The sequence below is a fragment of the Thamnophis elegans genome, chromosome 11, assembly GCF_009769535.1.
Source record: "Thamnophis elegans isolate rThaEle1 chromosome 11, rThaEle1.pri, whole genome shotgun sequence".
In the NCBI taxonomy this organism is placed as follows: domain Eukaryota; kingdom Metazoa; phylum Chordata; class Lepidosauria; order Squamata; family Colubridae; genus Thamnophis; species Thamnophis elegans.
In genome coordinates this window covers 16,272,538-16,298,887 of record NC_045551.1, presented here as the reverse complement: position 1 = coordinate 16,298,887, position 26,350 = coordinate 16,272,538, and the positions used below count along the sequence as shown (strand labels likewise).

The 26,350-nt window shown below is 45.1% G+C and overlaps 1 protein-coding gene across 1 annotated transcript in view; it reads right to left on the bottom strand.

The window, feature by feature from the left end:
• The window catches only part of ALOX5 (arachidonate 5-lipoxygenase), a 125,767-nt gene that overhangs the window by 41,147 nt on the left and 58,270 nt on the right, over window positions 1-26,350 (bottom strand). The window contains exons 9-10 of the mRNA XM_032227026.1: window positions 18,258-18,344; window positions 15,616-15,794 (exon numbers count right to left, since the gene is read on the bottom strand). Of these exons, the coding sequence (XP_032082917.1) occupies window positions 15,616-15,794; window positions 18,258-18,344 (266 nt within the window). The remainder of the gene's footprint in view (window positions 1-15,615; window positions 15,795-18,257; window positions 18,345-26,350) is intronic.

Genomic DNA, 26,350 nt, shown 5'->3' with positions numbered 1-26,350 from the left:
TATCATTTCCCTCCACTCTCAGTTTTCTGTCAGTATCAATAATTTTCTTGTCACTTTGTTCACATTTCTCTGCAATTTTTTGAGCTCTATCTTCAAGTTTCATAATTGTTTCATCAATATCCTCAACTCTTCCCTCCATTCTTTCTGTTCTTTGTTTTATAAACCTCAGATTCTTTTCAATTCTTTCTGTGCTTATTAGGACTTTTTGAATTTATAGCATAACTTTTTGCAAAGTTATTGACTCTTCATATTGCACCATTTTTCCAGGTTGTAAACACTGCCACTAGGACAACCAAGGCCTTTTACTAGGTTTCAAATAAATTCACTATAATCTTTCAAGGCTTTCTCTTTACTGTAGTCCAGCTACTGATAATATTCCAGAAGAACACCTATGTAAACAAACTGTACTCTTCCCACTATTCTTTCAATAAACAAATTCTGAAGCCTTGAAGCATGAGATATACGTCAAATATAAAAAAACAATATTTCCAAGCCTCCAGCCTCTTGATGGCAGTGTTACTTCTTTTCCCTCTGCTTTTAGCTCTCTCTTTAAGCTTTCTTTGCGTTAAGAAAAAAATGGTTAAAAAGGACAATTCTGCAGTGCGTTGAGAAAAGATAAGAAAGAAATCCTTAATCCACAAATACAAAAAATGAGAAAAAATGGAAGAAGGGAAAAAGAGACCAGTCCAATTTAAAAAGTAAGAGGCATTTGTAAAAATTTCATCCATAAAAAGGAAACAAAATTAAAGAAAAAACGATAACACAATAGTCTTAATTCAGGCTAACTCTTACTCTCTTCTGTCTTCAATTTTAACTTTACTCTAAATCTTTTGGGGTATTCTCTAAAAGTAAACTTTATCTCACCAGTTCCGACACACTCTCTCTCCTGCTGAGCTTCCATTCAGGGGTCTGTCCCAACCTTATGCAGCTTAAAAATGGCTGCTTCTCTTGTAGCCATCAAAAAGTTGGCCCAAGCCGCAATGTCCCAACAGGTTCCTGTCCAACTGCAGCCGCAGGGAGCAGCGCCACAAGGGGACGCCAGCCCCAAGCACCCATCCAACCGCCCGCGCAAATCCAGGCACCCGCACCCCTCGATTTCAGGCAACATTTGATGGGAGCCCTGGGAAGCTAGCCTACTTCCTAAATCGAGTCTGAGCGCATATTGATCAATTTGGGGAACAATACCCTTCCGACCCAGAGCTGACTTCAGCGATAACTAACAGGATGAATGAAGAGGAAGCGGCTGAATGGGTAGCGAAGCTCCACAACGAGGCAGCTACTGAATTAGAAGATGCAGCAGGTTTGTTCACCTGATGCAAATCTGATTTAGCAATGTGGTCCAACAAGTGGAAGCAGAAGAGCATTGCGACAGGCTGGCTGTCCCGTGAAGAAATTAGTTTGGGAGTTTAGAAGGGCAGCTGGAAAACTAAGGGACTGGCCAGAACGACTCATGCACACAAGATGCCCTAGACTCCAAACTGAGAATAAGGGGAGGTGCATAAGGAGAGGTGCAGCATAAGGGGAGGTGCCAGAACAGATCCAGAATTGGAACACTACCACAGTCATCCTGGATTATGAGCTTAATCCCAATCGAAAGCCCACTGCTGAAAAGCCAGCTAGAAGACCTTTAGGCCACCGAACACAAATAAAGAAAGCAGAAATGCCTCCCCCAAGTCTATAGGAGTAATAAAATGTTGGTCAACATGGACACAGAGCTTCAGAATGCTTGGCCCCAGCCCCAATCCCGCAAGCGCGCAGCCAAGCCGTCAGTGGGAGGGGAAAAAAAGCCTCCTGAAAACCACCCAAAAAGAGTCATCTCACCCAACAAATGAAGGATCCGGTCCCCAACCTGGGGAGATGGAGACTCCACCAGATAGGGAAACCCCTCCCAGTTCAAAGGAGGAAAAAAGCAGCAAAGACGACCCGATGGTAAGTGCACCCATCCGCCACTTTGCCATCAAAGCCAAACTCATAGTGCCCAAGATGGGAGTAGAAGGGGAAGTTGAGTCAGTTGTGGACACGAGCTGCACCTGGTATTTAATCAGCATATCTATCATGAAGCGGCTGGGCATATGGACAGGTCCCCTAGCCAATCCCATTCTGTTTGGATGTGATGCTAATTGGAGGGGACCCGCCAAGCTAATGACCAACTTGGTGAAGTTGCAGATAGGGTGGCAGTATGAACTTCTCAGATTTATCATAGCACCAAAAATGAATGAATCAATCATCTTGGGGCTTGCATGGTTAGACAAATGGGCACCTACTATAAAGTCGGAGGACGGTGTTTGAAAATTGACGCTAGGCATTGGCCTGCTACCCCCCGTAAAGCCAGAAAGCAACCATTGAACCCCTTAAAGCAGACCATCCAAAGCCTGTAGCCCCTGCAGTGGATATTAAACTTCCAGGCATGCAGAAAATACCAAAAGAATACTGGGATCTGGAAGGGGTTTTCAGTGAGGAAGATTGCAATTATCTCCCCCCTCACCAACCCACCAATTGCGTGATAGAGTTCATGCCTGGGGCAACCCTACTGAAGCCAAAAATGTATTCCATGACTCCTAAAGAGATGGTGGAATTAAGGAAATACATCGATACCAATTTGAAGTGGGGCATTATCCAACCAGCCAATTCAGAAGCAGCAGCCCCTATGCTTTTCAAAGAGAAGAAAGATTGGGGTGTGTGTGTTGAGGCTCTGCTTTGACTTCTGAGGAATCAACAGTGTTTCCATAAAAAACACCTCCCCTCTCCCCCTCATGAAAGACATGTTGAACCACTTGGCTGAAGGCAAAGTATTCACCAGACTAGACTTGAGAGAGGCATATTACTGCGTACGTATCAGAGAGGGAGATGGATGGAAGACCGCCTTTAACTGCCCCCCTGGCAGTTTCCAATTCAAAATCATGCCATTTGGGTTACAAGGGGCCCCTGCAGTCTTCGTGCAATTCATTAACGAGGTGCTGCATGAGCATCTGCACAAAAGGGTGCACGTTTACTTTGATGACATTCACATCTTTTCTGAGACCCTAGAAGAGCACGTAAAGCTGGTGTGGCAGGTCCTGAAAAAACTTCTAGCTGCCAAGCTCTACTCTGAACTATCATAGTGTGAATTCCACAAAACATTACTGGTCTAACTTGGCTATCGTATCTCCAGCGAGGAGATAGAGATGGACCTAAGGAAAGTGAAAGCAGTGCTAGACTGGCAACCCCCACATATCCACAAACAACTACAAAGTTTCCTGGGATGGGCTAACTTCTATCAGCAATTCATCCTGGCTTTTGCAGAAGTCGCCCTGCCCTTAGCTGAACTGTTAAAAACAGGGCCATCCCCAACAAAGTCAAAGCCAAATCAACCTATTGGGTGCACAATAGACTGTCAAAAAGCATTTGAAAAATTAAAATGGCTCTTTGCCCAAGAGCCCATTATATAACACTCTGACCCAGAGCAGTAATTCATAATCCAAGCAGATTCAAGTGATGTGGCTGTAGCGGCAGTGCTGTTACAAAAGAACAAAGAGAGACAACTCTTGCCATGTGTGTATGTCTCCAAAAACCTCACCGCCATGGAAAGAAGATGGGCCACTTGTGAGAAATAAGCCTATGTGGTCTGGTGGGCTTTACTTACCTGGAGACATTTCCTAGAGGGGAAATTTGAGGTCTGGACTAACCATAAAAACCCCGAAGCCCTAAAAAGCCCCCGGAAACTGTCTCCAAAGCAAGTTCACTGGGCACAATACTTCAGAAAATTTAAATTAGAAGTGAAGCACATCCCTGCTGGGAAAAACTTGCTGGCGAATGCCTTATCGAGGAAACCACAGTATGACAGTAAGAGGGAAGAAGTGATTCACCCTATCTTTCCCCCGAACCAAAAGATGGCTCAAGTCATCACCAGAGGCCAGGCCAGACGGCAGGTTATTCTCAGCCAGGACAAGCTGACCGCAGCAATGACCCCTGGCTCGATGGCAACAAAGACATCCTGACCATGAGAGATGGCTTAGCCTGGAAAGGATCCAAACTGTACGTTACAGCTGCTAACTTACAGCTGGAAGTACTACAGCGAAGCCACAATGCAAAATTGGAAAGTCACTTTGGATTCCTAAAAACGCTCCACCTCGCAAGATGTCAATTTTGGTGACCTAAGATGAAAGCAGAAGTAGAAGACTACGTGAAGAGCTGTGCCACTTGCACAACCATGAAAACCCGGCCAGGCAAACCCCCTGGATTACTTCAGTAGGTGGCCAGACCTAACCAACCATGGGAAGAGATCACAATGGATTTCATCGTAAAGCTCCCAGACAGTGGCAGAAATAAAGTTATTTGGACAGTCATCGACATATACATATACATATACATATACATATACATATACATACATACATACATACATACATACATACATACACACACACACACACACACACTTTATTTACGGTCACAGACCAAAACACGAGTACTACAAAAGAGACATAAGAGAATTGATCAAGGCATCAGTCATCAAAAGCTTAACTAAGGGAAGTTACAGCGTTCTTCTCTAATGGTTACAGCTCTTAAGAAAAATTTGGAAACCTGAGAGGTGATGTATGAGGAGCCATCTCCAAGGCAATATACAAACAAATTACAGCCATTAGGTCTAGAAGGGATGATTTCAAGAAGAGACAGTAACTTAGATCTGTCTGCATTATACATGGGACAAAATAGAAGGACGTGCTCCAGAGTTTCAACCTCGGCTCTGTCACAAGGGCATAGCCGCTTGTTAATCGGGAGCCTCTTAATACAATCATCCAAAAGTGCTAAGAGCAACACATTAAAGCAAGCTAGGGAAAAAGCTCTTCTATACTTGGGAATGGTTAAAGTATAAAAATAGGAAGCCATCCTCAATCCATAATTATTAAGTTGGTTGAGAGTCAGGGGGGAGCAAGGTTGTTGGCTCTGGCTCGTAAATATTGTAAATCAATGTCCACAAGCCATTGGATTACCCTAAATTGGGTGTCCTTAAGGCCAAAGTTTCCCAAGGCATTCTCCGTAAAACCTAGCAGATGTAGTTTCTTCAGCAGCTCTTTCTCCCAGCAATAAATATGGGAGTCCGCAAACCACCAGGGAGTGGTAGCTGCCAGGAACTGCCAAAAAAAGCACCCAAAACCACCATTTAAAGGTGTTAATCCAGGCCATACATTCCACCGATCGAATGCCCAGTTCCAGGTACATCGAGGCAAAACCAACACAAGGGGGAAGACCCAGAAGTTTTCTAAGAAAAGCAGTCTGGGTTCTTTCAATGCAATCCTTGAAGCCCCGTATCCGTATGGGAATATCGTGAAGGGTTTGAGCCAACGTTTTGGCTTTGTAAATACATAGGGCAGAAGGAATGAACTGGCCACCCTGGTTATAAAAGAATCTTAAAATCTGCTGGTGACTACAGGAGGCCGAGTTCAGCACCTGGGTTCAGTGTCTAGTCCAGGCACCAGTGTTCTGAAATTGAATACCTAAATACTTAAAATGGAAAACCTGCTTAACAGCATTGCCACTGATATCCCAGTTGTACAATTTCCGGGCTCTAGTAAACACTAATACTTTCGATTTATCATAATTAATAGCCAAATGGTTTTCAACACAGTAAGACCCAAATGCAGAAAGTAATCTTTTCAGTCCTGGCCTTGACAATGAAAGGAGAACTGCATCATCAGTGTAAAGAAGAAGCAGATCTTTGTAGTTGTCAGCTTCGGGGCGTGGGACTCAATATGTCCAATGTAACCTGCCAGGTCAGATAAAAATATATTAAACAGAAGAGGAGCCAGAACACATTTCTGCCTCACTCCATTCTTAATTAAGATAGGATTAGAGAGTTCGCCCTGCAGACCACATCTGACCTGGCTGAAGGTCTGATTGTACAAGGACCTAATTAATAGCAGTAGACTTATATACCGCTTCATAGGCCTTCAGGCCTCTCTAAGCGGTTTACAAGAGTCAGCATATTGCCCCCAACAATCTGGGTCCTCATTTTACCCACCTCGGAAGGATGGAAGGCTGAGTCAACCCTGAGCCGGTGAGATTTGAACCGCTGACCTGCTGATCTAGCAGTAGCCTGCAGTGCTGCATTTAACCACTGCGCCACCTTGGCTCTAATTAAGAACAACAAACGTCTGTCAATAGAACTTTTAAACAGTTTTGACCACAATAGACCCTTAGGGACTGAGTCGAACGCTGATTTTAGGTCGATGAAAGCAGTGAAAAGTTCGCCACCTGGTATAGTACCGTATATACTCGAGTATAGGCCGACCCGAATATAAGCCGAGGCACCTAATTTTACCACAAAAACCTGGAAAAGTTATTGACTCGAGTATAAGCCTAGGATGGGAAATGCAGCAGCTACCGGTAAATTTCAAAAATAAAAATAGATACCAATAATGTTTTTGAATATTTATTTCCTCCCCTGGAGTGGGGAGGAATTGGGGATTTTGCAGTATCCTACCCCTGTAGTGGGGAGGGAATGTGGCTTTCATAGTATCCTATCCCTGGAGTGGGGAGGATTTGGGGGATTTCATAGTATCCTACCCCTGGAGTGGGGAGGATTTGGGGGATTTCATAGTATCCTTCCCCTGGAGTGGGGAGGGAATGTAGATTTCATAGTATCCTTCCCCTGGAGTGGGGAGGATTTGGGGGATTTCATAGTATCCTACCCCTGGAGTGGGGAGGATTTGGGGGATTTCATAGTATCCTTCCCCTGGAGTGGGGAGGGAATGTAGATTTCATAGTATCCTTCCCCTGGAGTGGGGAGGATTTGGGGGATTTCATAGTATCCTTCCCCTGGAGTGGGGAGGGAATGTGGATTTCATAGTATCCTACCCCTGGAGTGGGGAGGATTTGGGGGATTTCATAGTATCCTTCCCCTAGAGTGGGGAGGATTTGGGGGATTTCATAGTATCCTTCCCCTGGAGTGGGGAGGGAATGTGGATTTCATAGTATCCTACCCCTGGAGTGGGGAGGATTTGGGGGATTTCATAGTATCCTACCCCTGGAGTGGGGAGGATTTGGGGGATTTCATAGTATCCTACCCCTGGAGTGGGGAGGATTTGGGGGATTTCATAGTATCCTTCCCCTGGAGTGGGGAGGATTTGGGGGATTTCATAGTATCCTTCCCCTGGAGTGGGGAGGGAATGTGGATTTCATAGTATCCTACCCCTGGAGTGGGGAGGATTTGGGGGATTTCATAGTATCCTACCCCTGGAGTGGGGAGGATTTGGGGGATTTCATAGTATCCTTCCCCTGGAGTGGGGAGGATTTGGGGGATTTCATAGTATACTAAGTCAGAAATAACATTGCTGCGTAGCCAGGAGTGTGTCTCAGTCACTTAAACCTCATACATAAATCATTGTACGAGGCGCTCGACGGCGCCTCTTACCTGCCGCGGGTCCCACCAGGACCGGCCAGAGGCACAGCAAGCTCCGGAACCAGAGCGGGAGCCTCCGCCGCATGGCTCAGCTCCGCCAGGGACGCATCCGGCAAGGGGAAAGTGGGGTCCCCTCTCGCGCAGCGGGTGGAGGGCGCGGGGCGGCGGCAGGGCTGGGCTGCCTCCGGGTCCTGCCTCCCGGAGCCCTGGGGCGGCCGCGGGAGTCCATGGGCGGCGGGGCTCGCTCGGCTTCCAGCAGGGAGGAGAAGGGGGGCTTCCCGGAGCCGCGTGCTCGGCAAGCTCGCCGCTCAACTCAGCGCCAGCGCGCCTTCATCTCCGAGCGCCCAGCGGAAGGGTCAAGCCGCTCGCCTCGGAGCCGCTGGAGCTGGGACGCCGCCTCCGCCGCGGAATTTGCTCCAACTCAGCCGCTCCGGCCCATTGTCAGCCGGCTGGTCCCTGCCTTCCCTCCCCTCCTCTGTCTAGCTTAAAGAGACACCGACTTGCCTCGGCTGGAGGCCGGGCACGGGGAGGAGTTGGCGCCAGCCCGGGGAGGGGGCTGCGAGCGGGCGGGCGGGGGGACGGGAGGTAAAAGGCTGGATGGGTTTGGTTGCCAAACCGAGGCGGCTCGCTCGGGGCTCTTCCCTCTCTCCCCACGGGTGGGCAGCGGCCGGAGTTCCCACAAATGCCGCTCCCCGCATTTTTCTGGACGGGGTCTCGCAGGAAGGAATCCCCTCCTCCTCCAACAGGCAACAGCACTGCCGGATCCAGTTGTAGACTCGAGTATAAGCCGAGCCGGCTTTTTTCAGCCCAAAAAGTGGGCTGAAAAACTCGGCTTATACTCGAGTATATACGGTAGTATATTTATCGACCAGATGCACAAGGACAAAGCAGGGATCCAGTGTGGCACAATCCGCTTTAAACCCAATTTGTTCAGCACCAATAATATCAGATTCCTCAACCCAAGTGAGGAATCTGCGATGGAGATATTTAGCATACAATTTCCCAATAATGGAGAGCAGGCTTATGGGGCAATAGTCAGCTGGGTTGTTTCTATTGCCTTGTTTAAAAACTGGCACAATAATTGCTAAGCTCCAGGAGGTAGGTACCCTGCCAGAGGAATTAATATACGTAAAGAGTCTTGCCAAAAGAGGAATCCACCATTCAGGATTGGATTTTAGTAGATCAGGGGGAATGGCATCAGGGCCAGGAGCTTTGCCTGACTTGAGTTCGGAGATAATCTCGGTACTCTCAGCATGGGTCACAGGTTTCCAGTCAGGGGTTACAGGAGACAGCTATGGGTCAGGCATGGTCGAACTTGCTGATGCCTGGTAAATTGCCAAGAAATGGTTTTCCCAGTCTCTGTTAGAGATACAGCAGAGAGGGAGTTTCCAATGGCCTGGCAAAGAGCTGGCAGCAATTTGCCAAAATAATCAGGTGTCCTTCTGCTGGATGGAGAGGAGAAGTAGATCCCACTTCTCTCTCTCTTTAACTTTCTTTTTCTTAGCAATTAATCTTTTGTACTCCTGCTTCAAGTGGTAGTAGTCTTCTGGTGGGCGTTTGTCCCCTCGGTTGCAGTAGAGCAGGTAAACCTGTTTAATCTGGTTCCTAAGCATTTCCTAGAGGGGAAATTCGAGGTCTGGACTAACCATAAAAACCCCAAAGCCCTAAAAAGCCCCCGGAAACTGTCACCAAAGCAAGTTCGCTGGGCACAATACTTCAGAAAATTTAAATTAGAAGTGAAGCACATCGCTGCTGGGAAAAACTTGCTGGCGGATGCCTTATCGAGGAAACCACAGTATGACAGTAAGAGGGAGGAAGTGATTTACCCCATCATTCCCCCGAGAAGTAGATCCCACCTCTCTCTCTTTAGCTTTCTTTTTCTTAGCAATTAATCCTTTGTACTCCTGCTTCAAGCGGTAGTAGTCTTCTGGTGGGCGTTTGTCCCCTCGGTTGCAGTAGAGCAGGTAAACCCGTTTAATCTGGTTCCTAAGCATCAGGCAATCTTTGTCAAACCAAGAATTACTTCGTGATTGATATAGGCCACTCGGCCCATAGATGGCTCCAAGCTCCCTTTGGACACTGTTAATTAGTTATTCAAAAGCCAAGACTATCTCCGAGCCACTACTTGTTAGTACCTGATTATACAATTTGAGACACTCCGGAGATGATAAAAAGGAGTGAAACTTTCTTTCAGTATTGGGAGACCATTTGATCCTCCTTGTGTACGAGGTCACATAGGGATCTAATATCTGAGGGAGATGTATATTTGAAAAAAGCTCAATAATTGTAACCAGGGGGTAGTGGTCGCGCTCCGTAAGGCAATTCACATAAAAAGCAGGGACTGCCTCTCTTAAAGGTTGAGATACCAGCACAAAATCAGTAACACTAATCCCACGTAAGGAACTAAAAGTAAATTTGCCAGCCAGGCCACCTAGGGTACTCCCATTAAGAATTATCTTGCTGTGTTGGGCTGCTAGAAGGGCTAACTGAATGCCAGCAAAGTTTGTTAATTCATCCTTAGAATGTCTGACTGAAGTCAGATGACCTATGGCCTGGAGGGTTTCTTGGGGGTAGAGTGCCTCTATTGCTGGGGGGACTTGAGCTCCCAGACGGGCATTAAAGTCGCCCCCTATGAGGATGTACATAAGGAAGGAGGAGGGGGGTTGGGGGGAGGGGGGAGGGAGGAAGGGGTATACATTAGGCTAAACAAGAATTTGGTGGTAAACTAGAACTATTTTGACACACACAAAAATTGTACTCCGATGTCTTACTGATTGAGGAATGATGAAATGTTTGTTTTAAAAGAAAATAAAACTTTTGAATTGAAGGATGTACAACGCTGGGAATTTAGTTTCCATACAAGTAATATAGTTATCCAGCGTGCCCCATTGAGGCTTGCCTCCTCGTCGGGGGAAGATAAACATTGAACACTAACAGTTTGCTGCATCCTTTCTTAATTAAAAGCGCCATAGCTAAAGAGCCACAGGGGGTTAGTTCCACTGTCTCCACTTTCAAAGAAGTAGAGACCAAACAAGCTAGACCACCCTTAGGTCTCCCTGCCATAGATGTCTAGTAGCGGCCAACAAAATGGCCGTAAAGCCTGAAATGAATATCTTATCACAAGCCCAGGTCTCCTGGAGTAGAATCACATCACATGAATGGATATAGTTAACAAATTCTGTAGTACCACATCTTTGCCCCCAGCCTGCAATGTTCCACGAAAGGCACTTGAGTATGCAGGGGTGGGGTAACCGGGTTTACTAGTCATTCTGTGTGGTTAATTTTTTCCAGAGCCCCCTTCAGATCCAAAAAAATACATCCAGGGTCATCATCTTGGGAGACAAAAGCAGGGGAAAAGAGAGGGGAGGGGAGCTTTGCTCATGGGGCTATAAGACTCTAAACGCACTCCAGTTCGTACTTGTGGCATTGACTGGTTGCTTAGCTGGAAGGTATTCGGCAAGCGGAGTTTGAGTTAGCCCTGAGTCTACAGATTTACAAATTAAACATTTTGGAGAAAACGCTAATGGAGCTTCCGCTGGTAAATCAGTGTAAACTCCCTGAGGTCCAAAGGAATCCTTGTCAGAGAGTGATAGACTCCAAAGCTTGAACTTAACTGTATCCAGACGCTTTATGATTTGGGCTCTTTCTGATTGAGGAAGTGCACTAAAGGAGCCAAAGAGGCGTGTCTCCTCCTGGTTCCGAAAGCCGTCCTGCCACAGATCAGTCCCATAGATAGATGGAATCCCAGAGACATTGACCTGGGACCCATCTACCAAGAGACCTTGGGTGCCCTGAGCTTCTTTGGGGGCCACCTCTTCCCAGCTGATCAAATCAAGGGAAGCTTCCTGGTAAGTTGTTACATGCTGCGAGGGGCTGATTTGGCCAGTTGTAGGAGGAGCAGTTAGCTTACCATCTGAGAGAATGCCCATTGAGGGTTTTGCAGAAGTAGGTATATAGCTAATACATGGTGCAATATCCAGAATAGCATTCGAAGTTGGCTCATTAATATATTCCACTGAGGATCTTTTGGGGGCAATAAATCTCCTGCCACTCACAAGTTGTCGATTACTCAAAAGTAGCTTAATCGATATATCTTTGAAGACTCTTGGCAAAATGCCAAAGGATCTTAACCAAGATCCTCTTCTGAACAGTAGTTTTGGAATGTTAGAATTATAGAAACTAAGTAGCACTATGGTGCAGTATTCAGGGGTGGGTAAAGGTTCGACCTTCTTCAAATCATCAGCTTTTAGCTCCAATAACTTTAATAGATGACCCCTCGCCAGCTGTATTGAACTCCAGTAAGGTAAATTGCCATTAATGGGATTAATGATGAGGGCCACCTGTTTTGGCTGTAAGACCAGGCGGCTATTTGCATCATAGGATGTGGAATTCAGTCTGTTGGTAGAATTTCGTTGACCAAGATTTCGTTGGCCAGTGCTTTTATTAAAGCTTTTCCTGGGATTTGGCAGGGAACACCCTGTCGCCGCCACCGACTGCTGAGCGATCATCCCAGAACACCCCTGGTAGTCCAGGAGACTAAGTAGTTTAAAGTACTTACTATTCTATCAAGCTGGAGCTGAATGCTCGCTGTAGTTTCTGCAACCAGAAAAAATTGCTGAGCCAAAAGTTCTACAAGGGTAGGCTCATGCAAGGGGTGGTTAGGGGCCGCAATTTCAGGTAAGTCTTCATTCTCAGCTCAGGGGGCGACGCCCTCAGAAGCTCCCCGACCAGAAGACCAAGCCAAAATAAAATCCTCAATCTTAGATTGCTTCAAGGAAGGTTGAAAAGCCAAGTGACCAGGAGATCTGTTCCTTTTCCTTGTCTGCTGCCCAGCTTCTTCTCCAATCCTTTTCAGGGCATCCATTGGGGCGGGGCAGTATCGCCAATATTATGCTGTGTTTGTTTGTGTGGGCAGTTCTGGAAAAGAGACGCAGTAGCTCATACGCCTTCTTCTCAAAAGAGAAGCTGGCATTATTCTTTTATCCGGCTTTATATAAATTCTGCCACTTGACCTACACCTACACCTCCCCCTTCTTTGTAATATCTCTGAAGGGTCCAGTCATCGACTTATTTTCCAAGCAAGCTCATTTCATCACTTGCACAGGCTTACCGTCTGTAAAGAAAACTAGCGAAGATGTTTGTCAAACACATTTCCTGCCTACATGGATTACACAGGACAATCATCTCTGACCACAGAGTTCAATTCACCGCCAAGTTGTGGAGGGAGTTCCTGAGGTCAATTGGGTCCATGCAGGGACTTAGCTTGGCTTTCCATCCGAGCACGAACAGAGCAGCGGAATGTGCAAACGCAATGCTGGAACAATACATCCGTTTTTATGTGGATTACCAGCAAGATAACTGGTCGGACTTGCTACCTTTTGCCAAAGTCCACAGCAACACTGGATTAACTCCTTTTCAAGTCACAGCAGCATGGAATTTGTTCCCATGCCTGAACTGCCTAGGGAGCCCCCCTCCTCCATGTCTCTGACTGAATGGATGGAAGCTCTTAAAAAGGGGTGAGAGAATATGAATGAAGCTCTGGCAGAGGCAGCAGAAGAGTACAAGATAAACACCAACCCTCCTTCCGTGTGGGGGATAAAGTTTTCTTGTCTACCAAATACATAAGGTTAAGAATGCCTAGCAAGAAATTAGGGCCAAAATTGTAGGTCCCTTCCCAATAGTAAAAATAATTAACCCAGTTATGGTTCGGCTCAGTCTGCCCAGAATTCTAGGGAAAATTCACCCATTCTTTCATTGTAGTTTGCTGAAACCTATGTTTGGGTCCAACCTAAGGCCATTGACCCAGCCTCCCCCTCCTCAAGTAGTGATACAGGAGAAACTCATTATGAAGTGAAGAAAATTTTAGATTCTAGATTGTATAGAGGTTGTTTGCAATATTTAGTGCATTGGAAGGAGTATCCTTTGTCTGAAGCTACATGAGTGAAAAGTTGGAATGTAAAAGCGGATATCTTAGTGAAACAATTCTATGATAAATTTTCCGATAAGCCAAAGGGCCCCCCTGGCAGGAGTAGAGGTTGTTAGTTATATCTTATATTAACTCCCACATTATTCTCTTTTCAGGATACACTTTTCTTCTTGAGGCAGCCTGTCAGGCCTGCAGCTACTTTTTCTTTTGGATATTTGGCCTGCCACACTTTCTATTATTCCATTATGCATTTTCTATTGTGGGAAAATGGGAGTGGGGGATTGTAAGGAGTTACATACTATGTAGCCATAACAAAATTCTTTCTAGAAAGCCAAGGTCATCCTTTGTCTCTGCACCTCTGTACCTGACCAGAACTGGATGGGTGGAACTGCCAAGCATGGCAGTGGGAGATTGGACCATGTGATGGAGTTGTGGGTGTGGGGGCAAGATCTTGAACTTTCAACTAGGTGGGAAAACTGGAAGCTTTCTGATGTTTTCCCAGATGTGCCAATATGGCTCCCTTAATAAATTGGAACTTTGATAAATACTTTGCCTTGGACTCTGATTTACTTTTTGATGCTATTTGGAGCCCTGACAACCGAGTCAGCAGGCCAAGCTGGCTGCACCCACCCTACCCATCTGTGCCCACGTGGCTGTACAAAGTCAGCCACGCCAAGTGAGCAGCATTGAGCCATTCACACCCACCCTCCATACCCACCTAGTCATGCCAACCCAGCTGGGATCACCCAGCCATGCCCACCCAGCCACAGTGCATTAGCAAGTCTTAAAATCAATAAACAGAAGATGCATTGTCTTTCCCATTTTAGAATACACCTGGTGGGAGGGGTGAGGAAGAAGAGACTGAAAAAGTTGTTACATTCTCATCTCTTCCTGTTTAGGGTTTGGTATCTTTCATTCATGACATATACTACCTGAGTTTGCTCCCTATATTTTGTGCATAAGTTAGGCTTTTTGTGATTATGTATTTTTTAAGTTAGCAATTCGCAAAGAGAATTGAAAGCAATTAGTGAATATTAATTTCTTGGAAAGGAAAGCATAATAGTTAATGAAACACCAGAATAGCTTTTTTTAAACATGATTCACTGATAAAATTAGCAAAACTCATTTTCTATCTTCAATACACCTTCACAGATTGTACTGATATATTGTTAACTAGATACAAAGTAAAGGAACATAGGGAATATAGGCTGTTTTCTGTCAAGCTGTTTTCTGTCAAGCATCCCCTTTCCCCCTTGGTACCTGATGTTTCATTTGACTTATGAAAACTAGATGTGGTATATTTCTTATTCAATTTATATAGCCACCCATCGCACATACATCTCTAAACAGCTTACAAATAAAATGGCAAAATATAAAATATAAAAACTAAAACACACAGCAGTCAGGCATCCTTCAAATATCAATTCAGCGAAAAAAATAAGCTTTGTCACATATCCAGGACTCTAGGCTGGGTCCTAAAATTAAATTTGTAAGGTTTTATGAAAGGCCAGTAAGAACCTGGTCAATCTAATCTGAGATAGACAATGGTCCAAAGAACTCCCCTTCTGGGTCCCACCAGTCAACCCTTCTTAGCTGACATTATCCATAGCATTACCCTCCTGCCTGTAAATGAAAGGTAAAGATAATTGGGGAAGATGGTCCAATAACTAACCTAGTCACAAGCCATGAAGATATTTAAAGATAACAACCACCACCATGAATTACATTTGGAAATACAGTGAAAGCCAATGCAGCTGGCAGGGCAGTGATGTTACATGCCCTGAATAATTGGTGCCATTAACTGCGTTGCTACATTGTGCAACAGTTAAAGCTTCTTTAATTCTTCAAGCACAGCCTCATATACAGCCCATTGCAACAGTCTGGAGATGATGAGGTCATGAGCAGGACATCCCGGTCCAGGAATAAGACCAACTGACACACACTTCAAAGTGTACAAAAGCCCTCTTAGCCACAGCTGCCATTTGCCCCTTCTTTAGAGACAGATAGATTGCATATCGTGTCTGTCTGGAGTGATGACATCCCATCCAGAAATCTGAGCATTTGACTATTTGCGATCTATACTTAGATGGCTGTTTGGTTACCATAACTTGCAGAAATATAGCATCCATCCCTGCAATAATTTGAAATTATCTAAAGTAGAAGACAAGCAGAATACACAGGTATTGGCTAAACAAAGAATGGCCTATATAAACTCACCTTTTCCAACTATGCTTCATTATTTATATTACAGCTATCTAAAAACTTAATAAAATGAAAATCTTAGCCAGTTATTATTTCAACTTTTTACCTTTTGATTGCATCCCATACTTTTACTCCATCATCCCGATAGTAGTAGTATGGAATATCCTCATGGCTTTCCATATGTCTTGACTTGATTTCTTCAGGAAAGCAGAGAGAGCTGTAGGTAAGATGTTCCATTGCTCGCTGGACCATTTGCACATGCCCACCTCCTCCAGTGGCATTTGCCTTTAGCAACCAAAACAAATAATATAGGTCATTAAGAAAAATATAGTTGAGAAAGACCTCACATTCCTAAGATTAGGAGGTCACACAGAAGGATGCAAAGATCTTTATGTGTGCTGCTCTAGCTTCCACACAGGCTTTTTTTGATATTAAAGGCTTAGCTATTCAACTTCCCCACATTTTCCAAAGAAACCTTACACACCCTTTATACTACAGAATAAAACCAAGGAAAGAAATATTTGTATTTAATGTGTGGGTTTTTCCCTCTTCTGTAGGAAATAAGGGCAATTATAGCTGCTATCCAGTTCTAATAATATATGTAAATAGGGAAGCCGAAATTGGTGTCCACCAGTTAGGATGTTATGTTGAAGTTCAGGGGGGATTAATAGCCTCCCTGAGGCTTTTTCAAATTTCATAAAGTGACATTTAAAGCAGTCAGAAAATGGGGATTGAGTGAGGGAGTGTCATTTAATATAATTTAGTGGTCTATGAAGGAGCAGATGCAATGGTTTTGCCTGAGCATCATAAAGCTAGAAGCATTGTTGATCTATATCATTACGAAGTGACAAAGACAGTTGCTGTAGAATGAAACAGCATGTATGAAGAAGCTTCAACTGTTGTCAAATTCCTTAAAGAAACTCACAGTGATGAAAGCAAGATTCCCATAGATTAGGAGAGGTAGATTTGTTAAAATGAAAAAGGGTTACAAAATCTTGAAAACTGAATGTACCTTCATTTATTAATCAGTATGTTAAGGTTTATTTCCCATGACCTTTGATCTTCTTTTTAAGTCTTGGTTTAATGGAGAATATTTCCATGGGAAAACAAATTGTTTATTATGAGACAATTGACGATTTTGAAAACAAAACAACAAATAAATTTAAGACTATGAGAATATAGAAATAGGAAGAAGAAGGTGAAATTTACAATATGACAAATGTATGTCACTTGAGACATTTCAAAGGTTTTTTGAAGAATTGGGAGATAAACCAATAATTAAACTGACAGTAAATTAATGTACTAAATGTATTTTGGAAGATTTTAAAGAAAAAGTGAAAGATGTGGCAGACATTAATATGGAAGAATTTATGGATAGATAGATAGAATGAAGAGGACACACAAACTCTAGCTGATGTGGAAAGCCAAGGAGTTATGGGCACAAATGGTATTCACTTGTATTTCCAATGGAAGATCAGCATCCAATGCGGGAACAGAAACTTTTAGCAGTAAACTACTGCTTTAAGGAATGGTGCTTTTAAGATAACTTCAGATTCCAAGACCACAGTCTACATTACCTACACGAAAGGCTTCTGGAAAGGGATACCACAATTTTTTTCAGGCGCAAACCGGTAGTTATGCCAGCTGGAACCCACCCCTTATAGGTCATCTAGTCCAGTGTTTTTCAACCTTTTTTGTGCAAAGGCACACTTTTTTCATGAAAAAAATCACACCACCATTAGAAAATGTTAAAAAAATTTAACTCTGTGCCTATATTGACTATATATAAAGTAATTTTCCCACGGCACACCTTACACTATGTCACGGCACACTAGTGTGCCGCGGCACAGTGGTTGAAAAACACTGATCTAGTCCAATCCCCTGCTCAAGGAGACCCTACACCATTTCTGACAAATGCCAATCCAATCTCTTCTTGAAAGTCTCATGTGATGGAGCTCCCACAACTTCCGAAGGCAAGCTGTTCCATTGGTTAATGGTTCTCACTGTCAGAAACTTCCTCCTTATTTTTAGGTTGAATCTCTCCTTAGTGAGTTTCCATCCACTATTCCTTGTCTGGGCTTCAAGTGCTTTGGAAAATAGCTTGACCCCCTCCTCTCTGTGGCAACACCTCAAGTATTGGAACACTGCTATCATGTCTCCTCTACTCCTTCTCTTCACTAGACTAGCCATGCCTAGCTTCTGTAACCATTCTTCATATGTTTTAGTCACCAGTCCCCTGATCATCCTTGTTGCTCTCCTCTGCACTTTTTCTAGCGTCTCAACATCTTTTTTATAGTGTGATGACCAAACCTTGATGCAGTACTCTTGGTGTGGTCTTACTTGGGCTTTATAGAGTAGTATTGACCTTGATTGTATCCCTCTGTTAATGCAACTTAGTATTGCATTGGCTTTTTGGCTGCCGTTGCACACTGCTGGCTCATATTTAGCTGGTTGTCCATTAAGACTTCAAGATCCCTCCCACAGTCACTGCTATTAAGCCTGGTTTCACCCAGTTTATATGTGTACTTTTGGTTTTTCTTACCTAAGTGTAGGACTTTACTTTTCTCTACGTTTAATTTCATTTTGTTAGATAGGGTCCAGTGTTCAAGTTTGTCAAGATCCTTCTGGATCTTGAGCTTATCTTCTAGGGTGTTAGCTATTCCTGCCAGCTTTGTATCAACTAGAACTCATGGATCTTCTGGTTTATAGCATGGTGCTTTAACCTCTAAACAAACTGGCTAATCTTACCTTGTCAAAAAGTCCATATTCACAGATAAGTTGCTCTCGAGCTTTGGTGTTTATAGCTATTGTAAATCGTACATGAGGTATCAGGAGCTAAAAATGAGAAGAGAAAAAAATAGATTACTGGAGGAAAAACTTTTCATAACTTTCTAAATATTACCATAAAAGTTAGAAATGGATATGTAGTGAGCGAGGCTGAGCTCTTTTCTCAAACTTTTCTCCCAGAAAGCATCTAGAAGAAGCTTAGTACTTGGTAGTTCCCACTCCCAACCATCTATCTTCCAAAGAGGCATTTCATTTAGTGTCCTTCCCATTAATCTCTGATGTGTTTGAGACAAAGAGCTCACAACTCCTACTGCTTTTCTGCTGAGTAAAAAAGGTAAAAATAAAAAAATTGAAAATACTGACTGTACCAGCTACCAACCATCTACTTCAGAACCTGTTGGGAATGAACAAGAAAAATTTGTATCATATTTTCTAATTAAAAGTTTCAAAGAAACTACTGTATTTGTTTTTTTCTGTCTCTTCAATTCTGGGAATCTGGGATTTTTGAAAATAAATTTAAGTGGCACTTCCTCCTTTATTTTTCCTCATTGGAACAATGATCCCAAAATCATCTAGTAAGCTTCCATGGCTGACACCCGCTATATACTAATGCTCAGAGTTTTGGTAACAAGCAGGGAGAACCTGAAGTCCTAGTACATGAAGGCAGGTACAATAGTATTGCTATTTTGAAATTTTATGGGATGTAACCCATAACCAGAACATACTGCTAGAAGTTATAAATTGTTTAAAAAAAAACAGAACTAACTCAAAAAGAGAAAGAGCAATAGTTTTGTATGCACAGAATTACTACACCTCTACAGAAATACACAATACTAGGGATGAAAACCTTTTTGAAAATATTTGTGAGGATATCAAAGTAAAAAGAAATGGCACTGCTATAAATGTGCACTACATGCCACCCATCCGCGCAGCAGAAACATACAAACACTTTGTTAATCCGATAGCTGAGGTGTGCAGGAAATACAGCAGTAGGGAGGACTTTAATTACCCTGCATTCAACTTGGAAACCAACACTGCAATGCAATGGAGATTGAACAGGTTTCTGACATATCTATCCAATAACCTTGTCACCCAAAATGGAGGTGGGAAGCAGGCGGTCAACTATATTAGATTTAATCCTAACTAATTAAATGAGATTGTCAGTGTATAAGAGTTCATGAATTGGAATAGACATGGAAACAGGTCAGCCAATGGGGACTGTTTGGTGACTCAGACAGCTCGGTGCCTGGTTAGATTGACTGATTTATATTTAAGGGTTGCTTTGTCTTTACAATATAATCTCTGCATTATATAGCTTCTGTGTTTCTGAGTTCTGGTTCTGGCTTCTGCTGAATGGATATTGTATACATGCATCATGCTTTATATTATTGTATATAAAGAAGTTTCTTATATAAATGAATCCTGCTGAATTATTTACTTGTATGTTGGTTGGATTGTTGCAAACTCTAACAGGTTATGAGCTCAGAGCACACCAAGCACACAGTAAGACTGAATAGTAATGAAGCTGAAGGAGAGCCTGTGTTATAAGAAAAAGAGAACAAGGCTGAGAAGGCTTGCAGGATGGCTGCTGAGTTCAAGGAGAGCTCTTTGCCTCAACTGGGACAGAATAATTATATTATTTGGGCAGCAAAGATGGAATGCTTCCTGAACGCTAAGGAGCTCTGGGATAGTGTTATTAATCCACCCCAAGCACCATTAGGAGCAGCAAATCAAAGGCAGCATGATGAGGCACTTGCCTGCATCATCTTAAGTTTAGAAGATGAACAATTCCTGAATATAACTAATTTAAAAACTGCAAAGCAGGTTTGGCTGAAATTAAGAAGTGTGCATGTGAGAGTGTCAGCATGCAATATTGTGCAATTTTTGAGACAATTGTACAGAGCCAGACTGTTATCATAAGAGAATATGGAGAAGCATTTGCTGCGAATGCAAACTTTATTTATTGAGTTGGAACAGCATAGCATGCAGGTCCATGAATCTCAGAAGGTGCTGATGGTGTTAAATAGTCTTGATGAAATGTGGGACATTGTTCCAGCTGCAAAACAGAACAGGACTTACAAATGGAAGCCTTTAAAGCCTGCTTGATTTAAGAAGAAAATAAATGCCATTTTAAAAGGAGATACTGTGTTTCCCTGAAAATACAACCTGTCCTGAAACTAACGCCTTGCCACATTTTTCGTGTGGGCAAAAATATAAGCCCATCCCCAAAATAAGCCCTATGGACAACCCACCCCTCCAGCCAGGCAGAGCACTGCTCACCGACCTAGCGGTATCCCGAAGGCGCCAAGCTGCGGGAGCTGGGGGGGAGAAAGGCGCTCACATTGCTTGGCATCTTCGGGATACCGCTAGGTTGGGGAGTGGCCTTCTGCCTGGCCGGAGGGGGGAGTTGCCGGGCAGCCGCTCCCTTGCGAGTGGGCTCCCGAACAGCCAGGCACAGCCTCAAGGGCGAAACAGCAATGAGGTGACCACGTTCACGAGCAGCTGCCCGGCAAACCCCTCTCCAGCCGGGCAGAGTGCCATTCACTGACCTAGGGGGTATCCCTAAGGCACCAAGGCATGTGGCACTCTGCCTGCTCCCCAGCTCCCGCGGCTTGGCACATTCAGGATACCCCCTAAGTCAATGCATGGAGTTCTGCCTGGCTGGAGAGAGGGGTTGCACAAGCACCTGTTCCGCCCCTGCCGCGCTCCGAGAATAACTTCTTCTCCGGCTTCCAAACTCCAAAACTCGGCTGCCGAGTCTTCCAGCAGCGGCTGCTCTAGGAGTGCGCTCTATAGTTGTGGGCCGGCTGCCGGACAAAGAGTCTTCCGGACAGAAAGTCTTCCAGTAGCCAGCCCACAACCATAGAGTGCACTCCTAGAGCAGCCGCTGCTGGAAGACTTGGCAGCCAGGTTTTGGAGTTTGGAAGTCGGAGAAGAAGTTATGCTCGGAGCGCGGAACAGGCGCCCGCAAAACCCCCCTCTCCAGCCGGGCAGTGCCAAGCTGGAGCTGGGGAGCGGGCAGAGCGCCACATGCTTGGCGCCTTAGGGATACCCCCTAGGTCAGTGAATGGTGCTCTGCCCGGCGGGAGAGGGGGTTTGCCAGGTGGCTGCTCATGAGCGTGGTCACCTCATGGCTGCTTTGCCCCTGAGGCTGTGCCCGGCTCTTCGGGAGCCAGTTCGCAAGGAAGCAGCTGCCAGGCAGCCCCAAAACAATAAGCCCTACCCCCTATAATAAGTCCAAGGCCATATTTAGTGGGGCAAAAGAAAATAAGACCCTGTCTTATTTTCGGGGAAACACCGTGTTCTGACCCCGTCCTACACCAAAGCACGCCGAGACAAAGATACTGCAAGGAATTTATTAACAGACAGGCAGGACCTTGGCAGCAATCCAGTACAGACAAGACCTGACAGCAATCCAGCACAGACTAACCTTGGCAGCAATCCAGCCTGCCAAGCTAGCCACAAAGGTTCTCCAACTTTAATGAATATGTTGACTCCTGCAAAAGGGCGTGTGCACAATCATTCCTTTTATAGTCTTGAGAGGAGCCTAATTACCACCAGCTGAGTTCAATTATCTCTTGTAACTGCGCAACTGTTCCTTACGCCTATTAGCTCTTCGGTGCCGAGCATCCAGGAACAACTCCCTTGGCTCCTCCCCACTACTCCAATGCAGGACGTCCTGATCACACTCCCTTGTCTCCTCCCCACTGGTCCAAGGCTCAGGCACCTCCTGGTGGTCAACCAGCCTCTCTGCGCCCTGCTCGGAGTTGGAGCCCTGTCCAGGTTCCTCCATATCCTCCAGAGCCAACTCATAGGGCCCCTCGCTGTCAGAGTCTGGTGGCAGCTCCAGCGGCTCCTGCTGGGCCACAACACACGGTATAAACAACAGGTACCGTATTTTTCAGAGTATAAGATGCATCAGAGTATAAGACACACCAAGATTTTGAAGAGGTAAATATTAAAAAAAAGTTTTGCTCTCCCCGGCCCCCAGGACAGAGGTGGGTTTCAACTGGTACGGTCCAGTACGCACAGACTGGTAGCGGAAATTGGGTGTCCATTTGCATACCGGGGCAGCAGGATGCCCTGTACCGGTACAGTTCCTCCACCGATTTCTCCCCACCCGAGGCAGCTGTCAAAGACAAGGAAACGCAGGCTTCTTCCAACAACTGAGAAAGGAACAGGAGTGGAGGATTCCACCACAAAACCGCGTTCGACTAAAGCACGATCGACGAAACCGCGTCGCTGACGTCATCAACAGGGCGACAACAGCGCGGAGACAGAAGCACGCTGTAAATGCTAAACCTAAAATTAACCCCTAAACCTAAACCTAACCCCCCTAAACCTAATCCTAAACCTAACCCTAAACCTAACCCTTAACCTAACCCTAAACCTAACCCTAAACTTAACCCTTAACCTAACCCTAAACCTTAACCTAACCCTAAACCTAACCCTTAACCTAACTCTAAACCTAAACCTAACCCTTAACCTAACCCTAAACCTAACCCTAAACCTAACCCTAAACCTAACCCTAAACCTAACCCTTACCTTAAGTTGAATTGGCTTGCTTTCAAAGCACTATTTAAAACGCCCTTCTTTCTCTGCGCTCGCTGTTGTCGCCCTGTTGATGACGTCAGCGACGCGGTTTAATCGGGCGCGGCTTAGTCGAGTGCGGTTTTGTCGTGCCACGGGAGTGGAGGACTCAGCGGTTGGAAGAAGCCCATGCTTCCTTCTCTTTGACAGCCGCCTCCTTTCAAATGGGGTGGGAGAAATCCATGTGTTAGAGGGAGTAAAGGTAGTCACTAGCAGAAGCTCGGCCTTCTCTTCCCTCTAACGCATGGATTTCTCCCCATCCCATTAGAAATGAGGCGGCTGTCAAAGAGAAGGAAGTGCAGGCTTCTTCCACAGCTGAGGAAGGAACAGAAGCGGGGTGGCATTTTCAGGCTTTCAATGCCTACGGCTATAGGTAGGAAGACGGGGGCATCTCGGGAGTGAAGCGTTCAGTGCCAAGTGTTGAGTCCCCCTTAAGTCCCCATGGAAATCACCCCTGCCCCACACACTCCAGTTAAATGTGCATAGGATGATAGGGTTTGTTTTAAATGGATAGTGAGGCTTCTTTGCCAGCCTCCCAGCTGGCAAAACAGAAATTTTCGCCAACTGGAAGGGATGTGTGTGTGAGAGAGAGTGGGGGGGGGGGAAGAGAAAGAAAGAGAAAGATTAAGAGAGAAAGAAAGAGAAAGGAAAGGAAGGAAGGGAGAGAGAGAAAGAGAAAGAAGGAAAGAGAAAGAAAGTTGGAGAGAGAGACAGAAAAAAGGAAGGAAGGAAGGAAGAGGAAGAGAAAGGAAGGAAAGAGAGAGAGACACACAAGAGAGAAAGAAAGAAATAAAGAAAGGAGGAAGAAAGAAAAAGAAAGAAAAGGAAAGAATAAAAGAAAAAGAAAGAGAACTTATGATCACAATTGAGCCCAAAATTTTGGTTGCTAAGCAAGAGCATTGTTAAATGAGTTTCATCACATTTTACATGTTGACCACACCCACCCAGTCATATGACCAGGAAGCCACATCCATAAAACAGGCCACGCCCATATGCAAGTCTCTTTTATTTTTACCCAAACATTTTCAAAAATATTTCCATGTTCTTGTCCCTGATCTTCTGTGCAAGTATACATTTTCTTCTTGTATAATGGGGATCCATTCCTCCAGCAGAGGAAAGCGAGACCAGACTAAACCCTTGTCTATCAGAGGAGCCTTGCCATCCCTCTCAGGCCACTTGGAGGATCCCTGGATGGTGCTGCAGGCTGCCTGGAGCCCTGGGTAGTTGAGGGCAAGTGCCCAGCCCTGCACAGTCTTCCCCAAGGGGTTGCCCAACTGCGCTTACCTCCTCCTCAAGGCTGCTGCTGCTGTCCTCACTCTCCTTGGCCAGGTTTTTCATGCTGTGTGCAGGACAGCAAAGTGTGTGGGTCAGAGGGAGGCCTATACCTTCTCCATGAGAGGAGATCTGGCTTTGTAACCAAAGCATCCTCAGCGATAGGATGGGAGACCATCAGAAAAGGTCAGGAAGAGGGGACAAGGTGATGGCAAAAAGGCAGCATGGCTGCTCATGGCCAAGTGCTAAGGCAGGGCTTTCCTCAGACCCTCCCTCCCTTGCATTATAATTTCCTTCCTTCCTTTTCTTTTTCCTTCCTTGCTCTCTTCCCCTTTTCTTTTTCCTTTGTCTCCTCTTTCCCTTTCTCCTTTCCTATCCCTTCTTGATGCTCAAATGCAAAAGGGGAAATATTTCTTGATGCCTCTTTGATGTGATCAAATGCCACTTTTGCTAGTAGTTTTGTGGCCACTTAAAAGACTGAGAGCAAACCATGCTCAGTTTATTCCATGCTTGCATTTAGTGGGGGCATCCACAGACAACAGTACAGCTGTTGATAGTTGATCAGAGCTCCTGTTTTTTATGTGCAACAGCTTTAGCATTTAGGAACAGAGGTAAATTAGTTGCTTTTCTATTAATACATAATCCTTAAAAGGGCTCTCCTGTAGGGACCCTGCCATAGTCTAATTCAAACTGGAAATATAACAAAGCAAAATATTTTCCCCATTCTGCTTTGTCCTGTTTTTCCCACTGGAAATGGCTGTTTGCAACACATAAAGAGGGGATACTTTCCTAATTTTCAATTCAAGAATGCCAATGTTAACTTGGATTGCCAACAAAATTCTGTCCGTGACAAAACAGAACACAATATTGCTTTCTCTTTCAACTGGAGCATTTCCAACCAAGTTGCCTCTCCTTCCTTCCTTCCTTCCTTCCTTCCTTCCTTCCTTCCTTCCTTCCTTCCTTCCTTCCTTCCTTCTTCTCACCCTTTCTCCCTCCCCTCCTTCTTTCCCTGCTTTCTTTTTTTAAAACTGCCAGAGGCTCCAGACAGAAGCTTCCCATTTTAACCCCTCTTCATTGTCTCTGTGCCTGATGGGCCTCTGTGTGGCTCTCAGCTCACTTCTCCCAGACTCGCATACGTGTTTATTTGTAAGTGTGCGCACACAGGGGATCTCCCCACTTGCCGTCCCATGTCCTGAACAGAGACCTTTTCCGATGGCAAGCCTGATGCTGAAAGGGCAGTTCTGCTTCCACCTCATCCCCGCACAATGCCAGAAGTCACATGCAACCGTTGTTTGCCTGTCGCATCACCCCCTCCAAAACTGGACATCGCCTATTGCCCATTTCATTCTATCTCCTTTCTTCCTCCACATTCAGGAAGGGATGGCGGGGGGAGATTGGCAGCATGGCTTTCCCACACCAGGGGGAGGGTGTCCCAGTGAAAGGCTGACAAGCAAGGCATGGAGATGCTGGTGCGGCCATGGCACTGATCTGCAACCTGGTTATGGCCATTTTGGGCCAGACTGCGACCAGCCCTAGATCTGTGCCACTGCCTTGACCCAGTCGCCTGGGCGTGCACACAGGAGGTGCAAGTTCATGAGGGCTTGTGGACTGGGTGAAAGGGAAGCACTCAGAATGCAGTCCCCAGGGATCTTGGACCCCATGTGTGCTTGCTGCCTTCTGTGTACATATTCAGGGGGCGGGGGCAAGGCAGCGCCCCAGATCTAAGGCTAGTTGCGGTCTGGTCTGTTTGCAGATCAGCATCCACTTGGCCTAGGCCAGGCCGTGGTGCCACAGGCTGGTCTTTGACTATTTCCAGGGTGGCCCCACAGGCCGGATCTAACCACTTTGTGTGCTGGGTCTGGCCCACAGACCTTGAGTTTGACACCCCTGTTGTACAGTGTAGCCTTCCAATTATAAACATCATCACAGAACATTCCAGCAATAACAATCACATCATACTTGTTTTTTGAATGAGGATTTCTAATGGTTTATTGGGTCTTACAGAATCAACTCTCCTTGCTATCCTCAGTTTATCGCATATACAGTGCATGTGTATACACACACATAGCCACCCTGCTTTTAAGAAACTACAGGGATTTGTCCAGGCAGTCATCATGCACCATGCACATAACACAAATACACACACACAAAACACACACACACCTCTGAGTCAATCTTGAGTCACTGTGGTT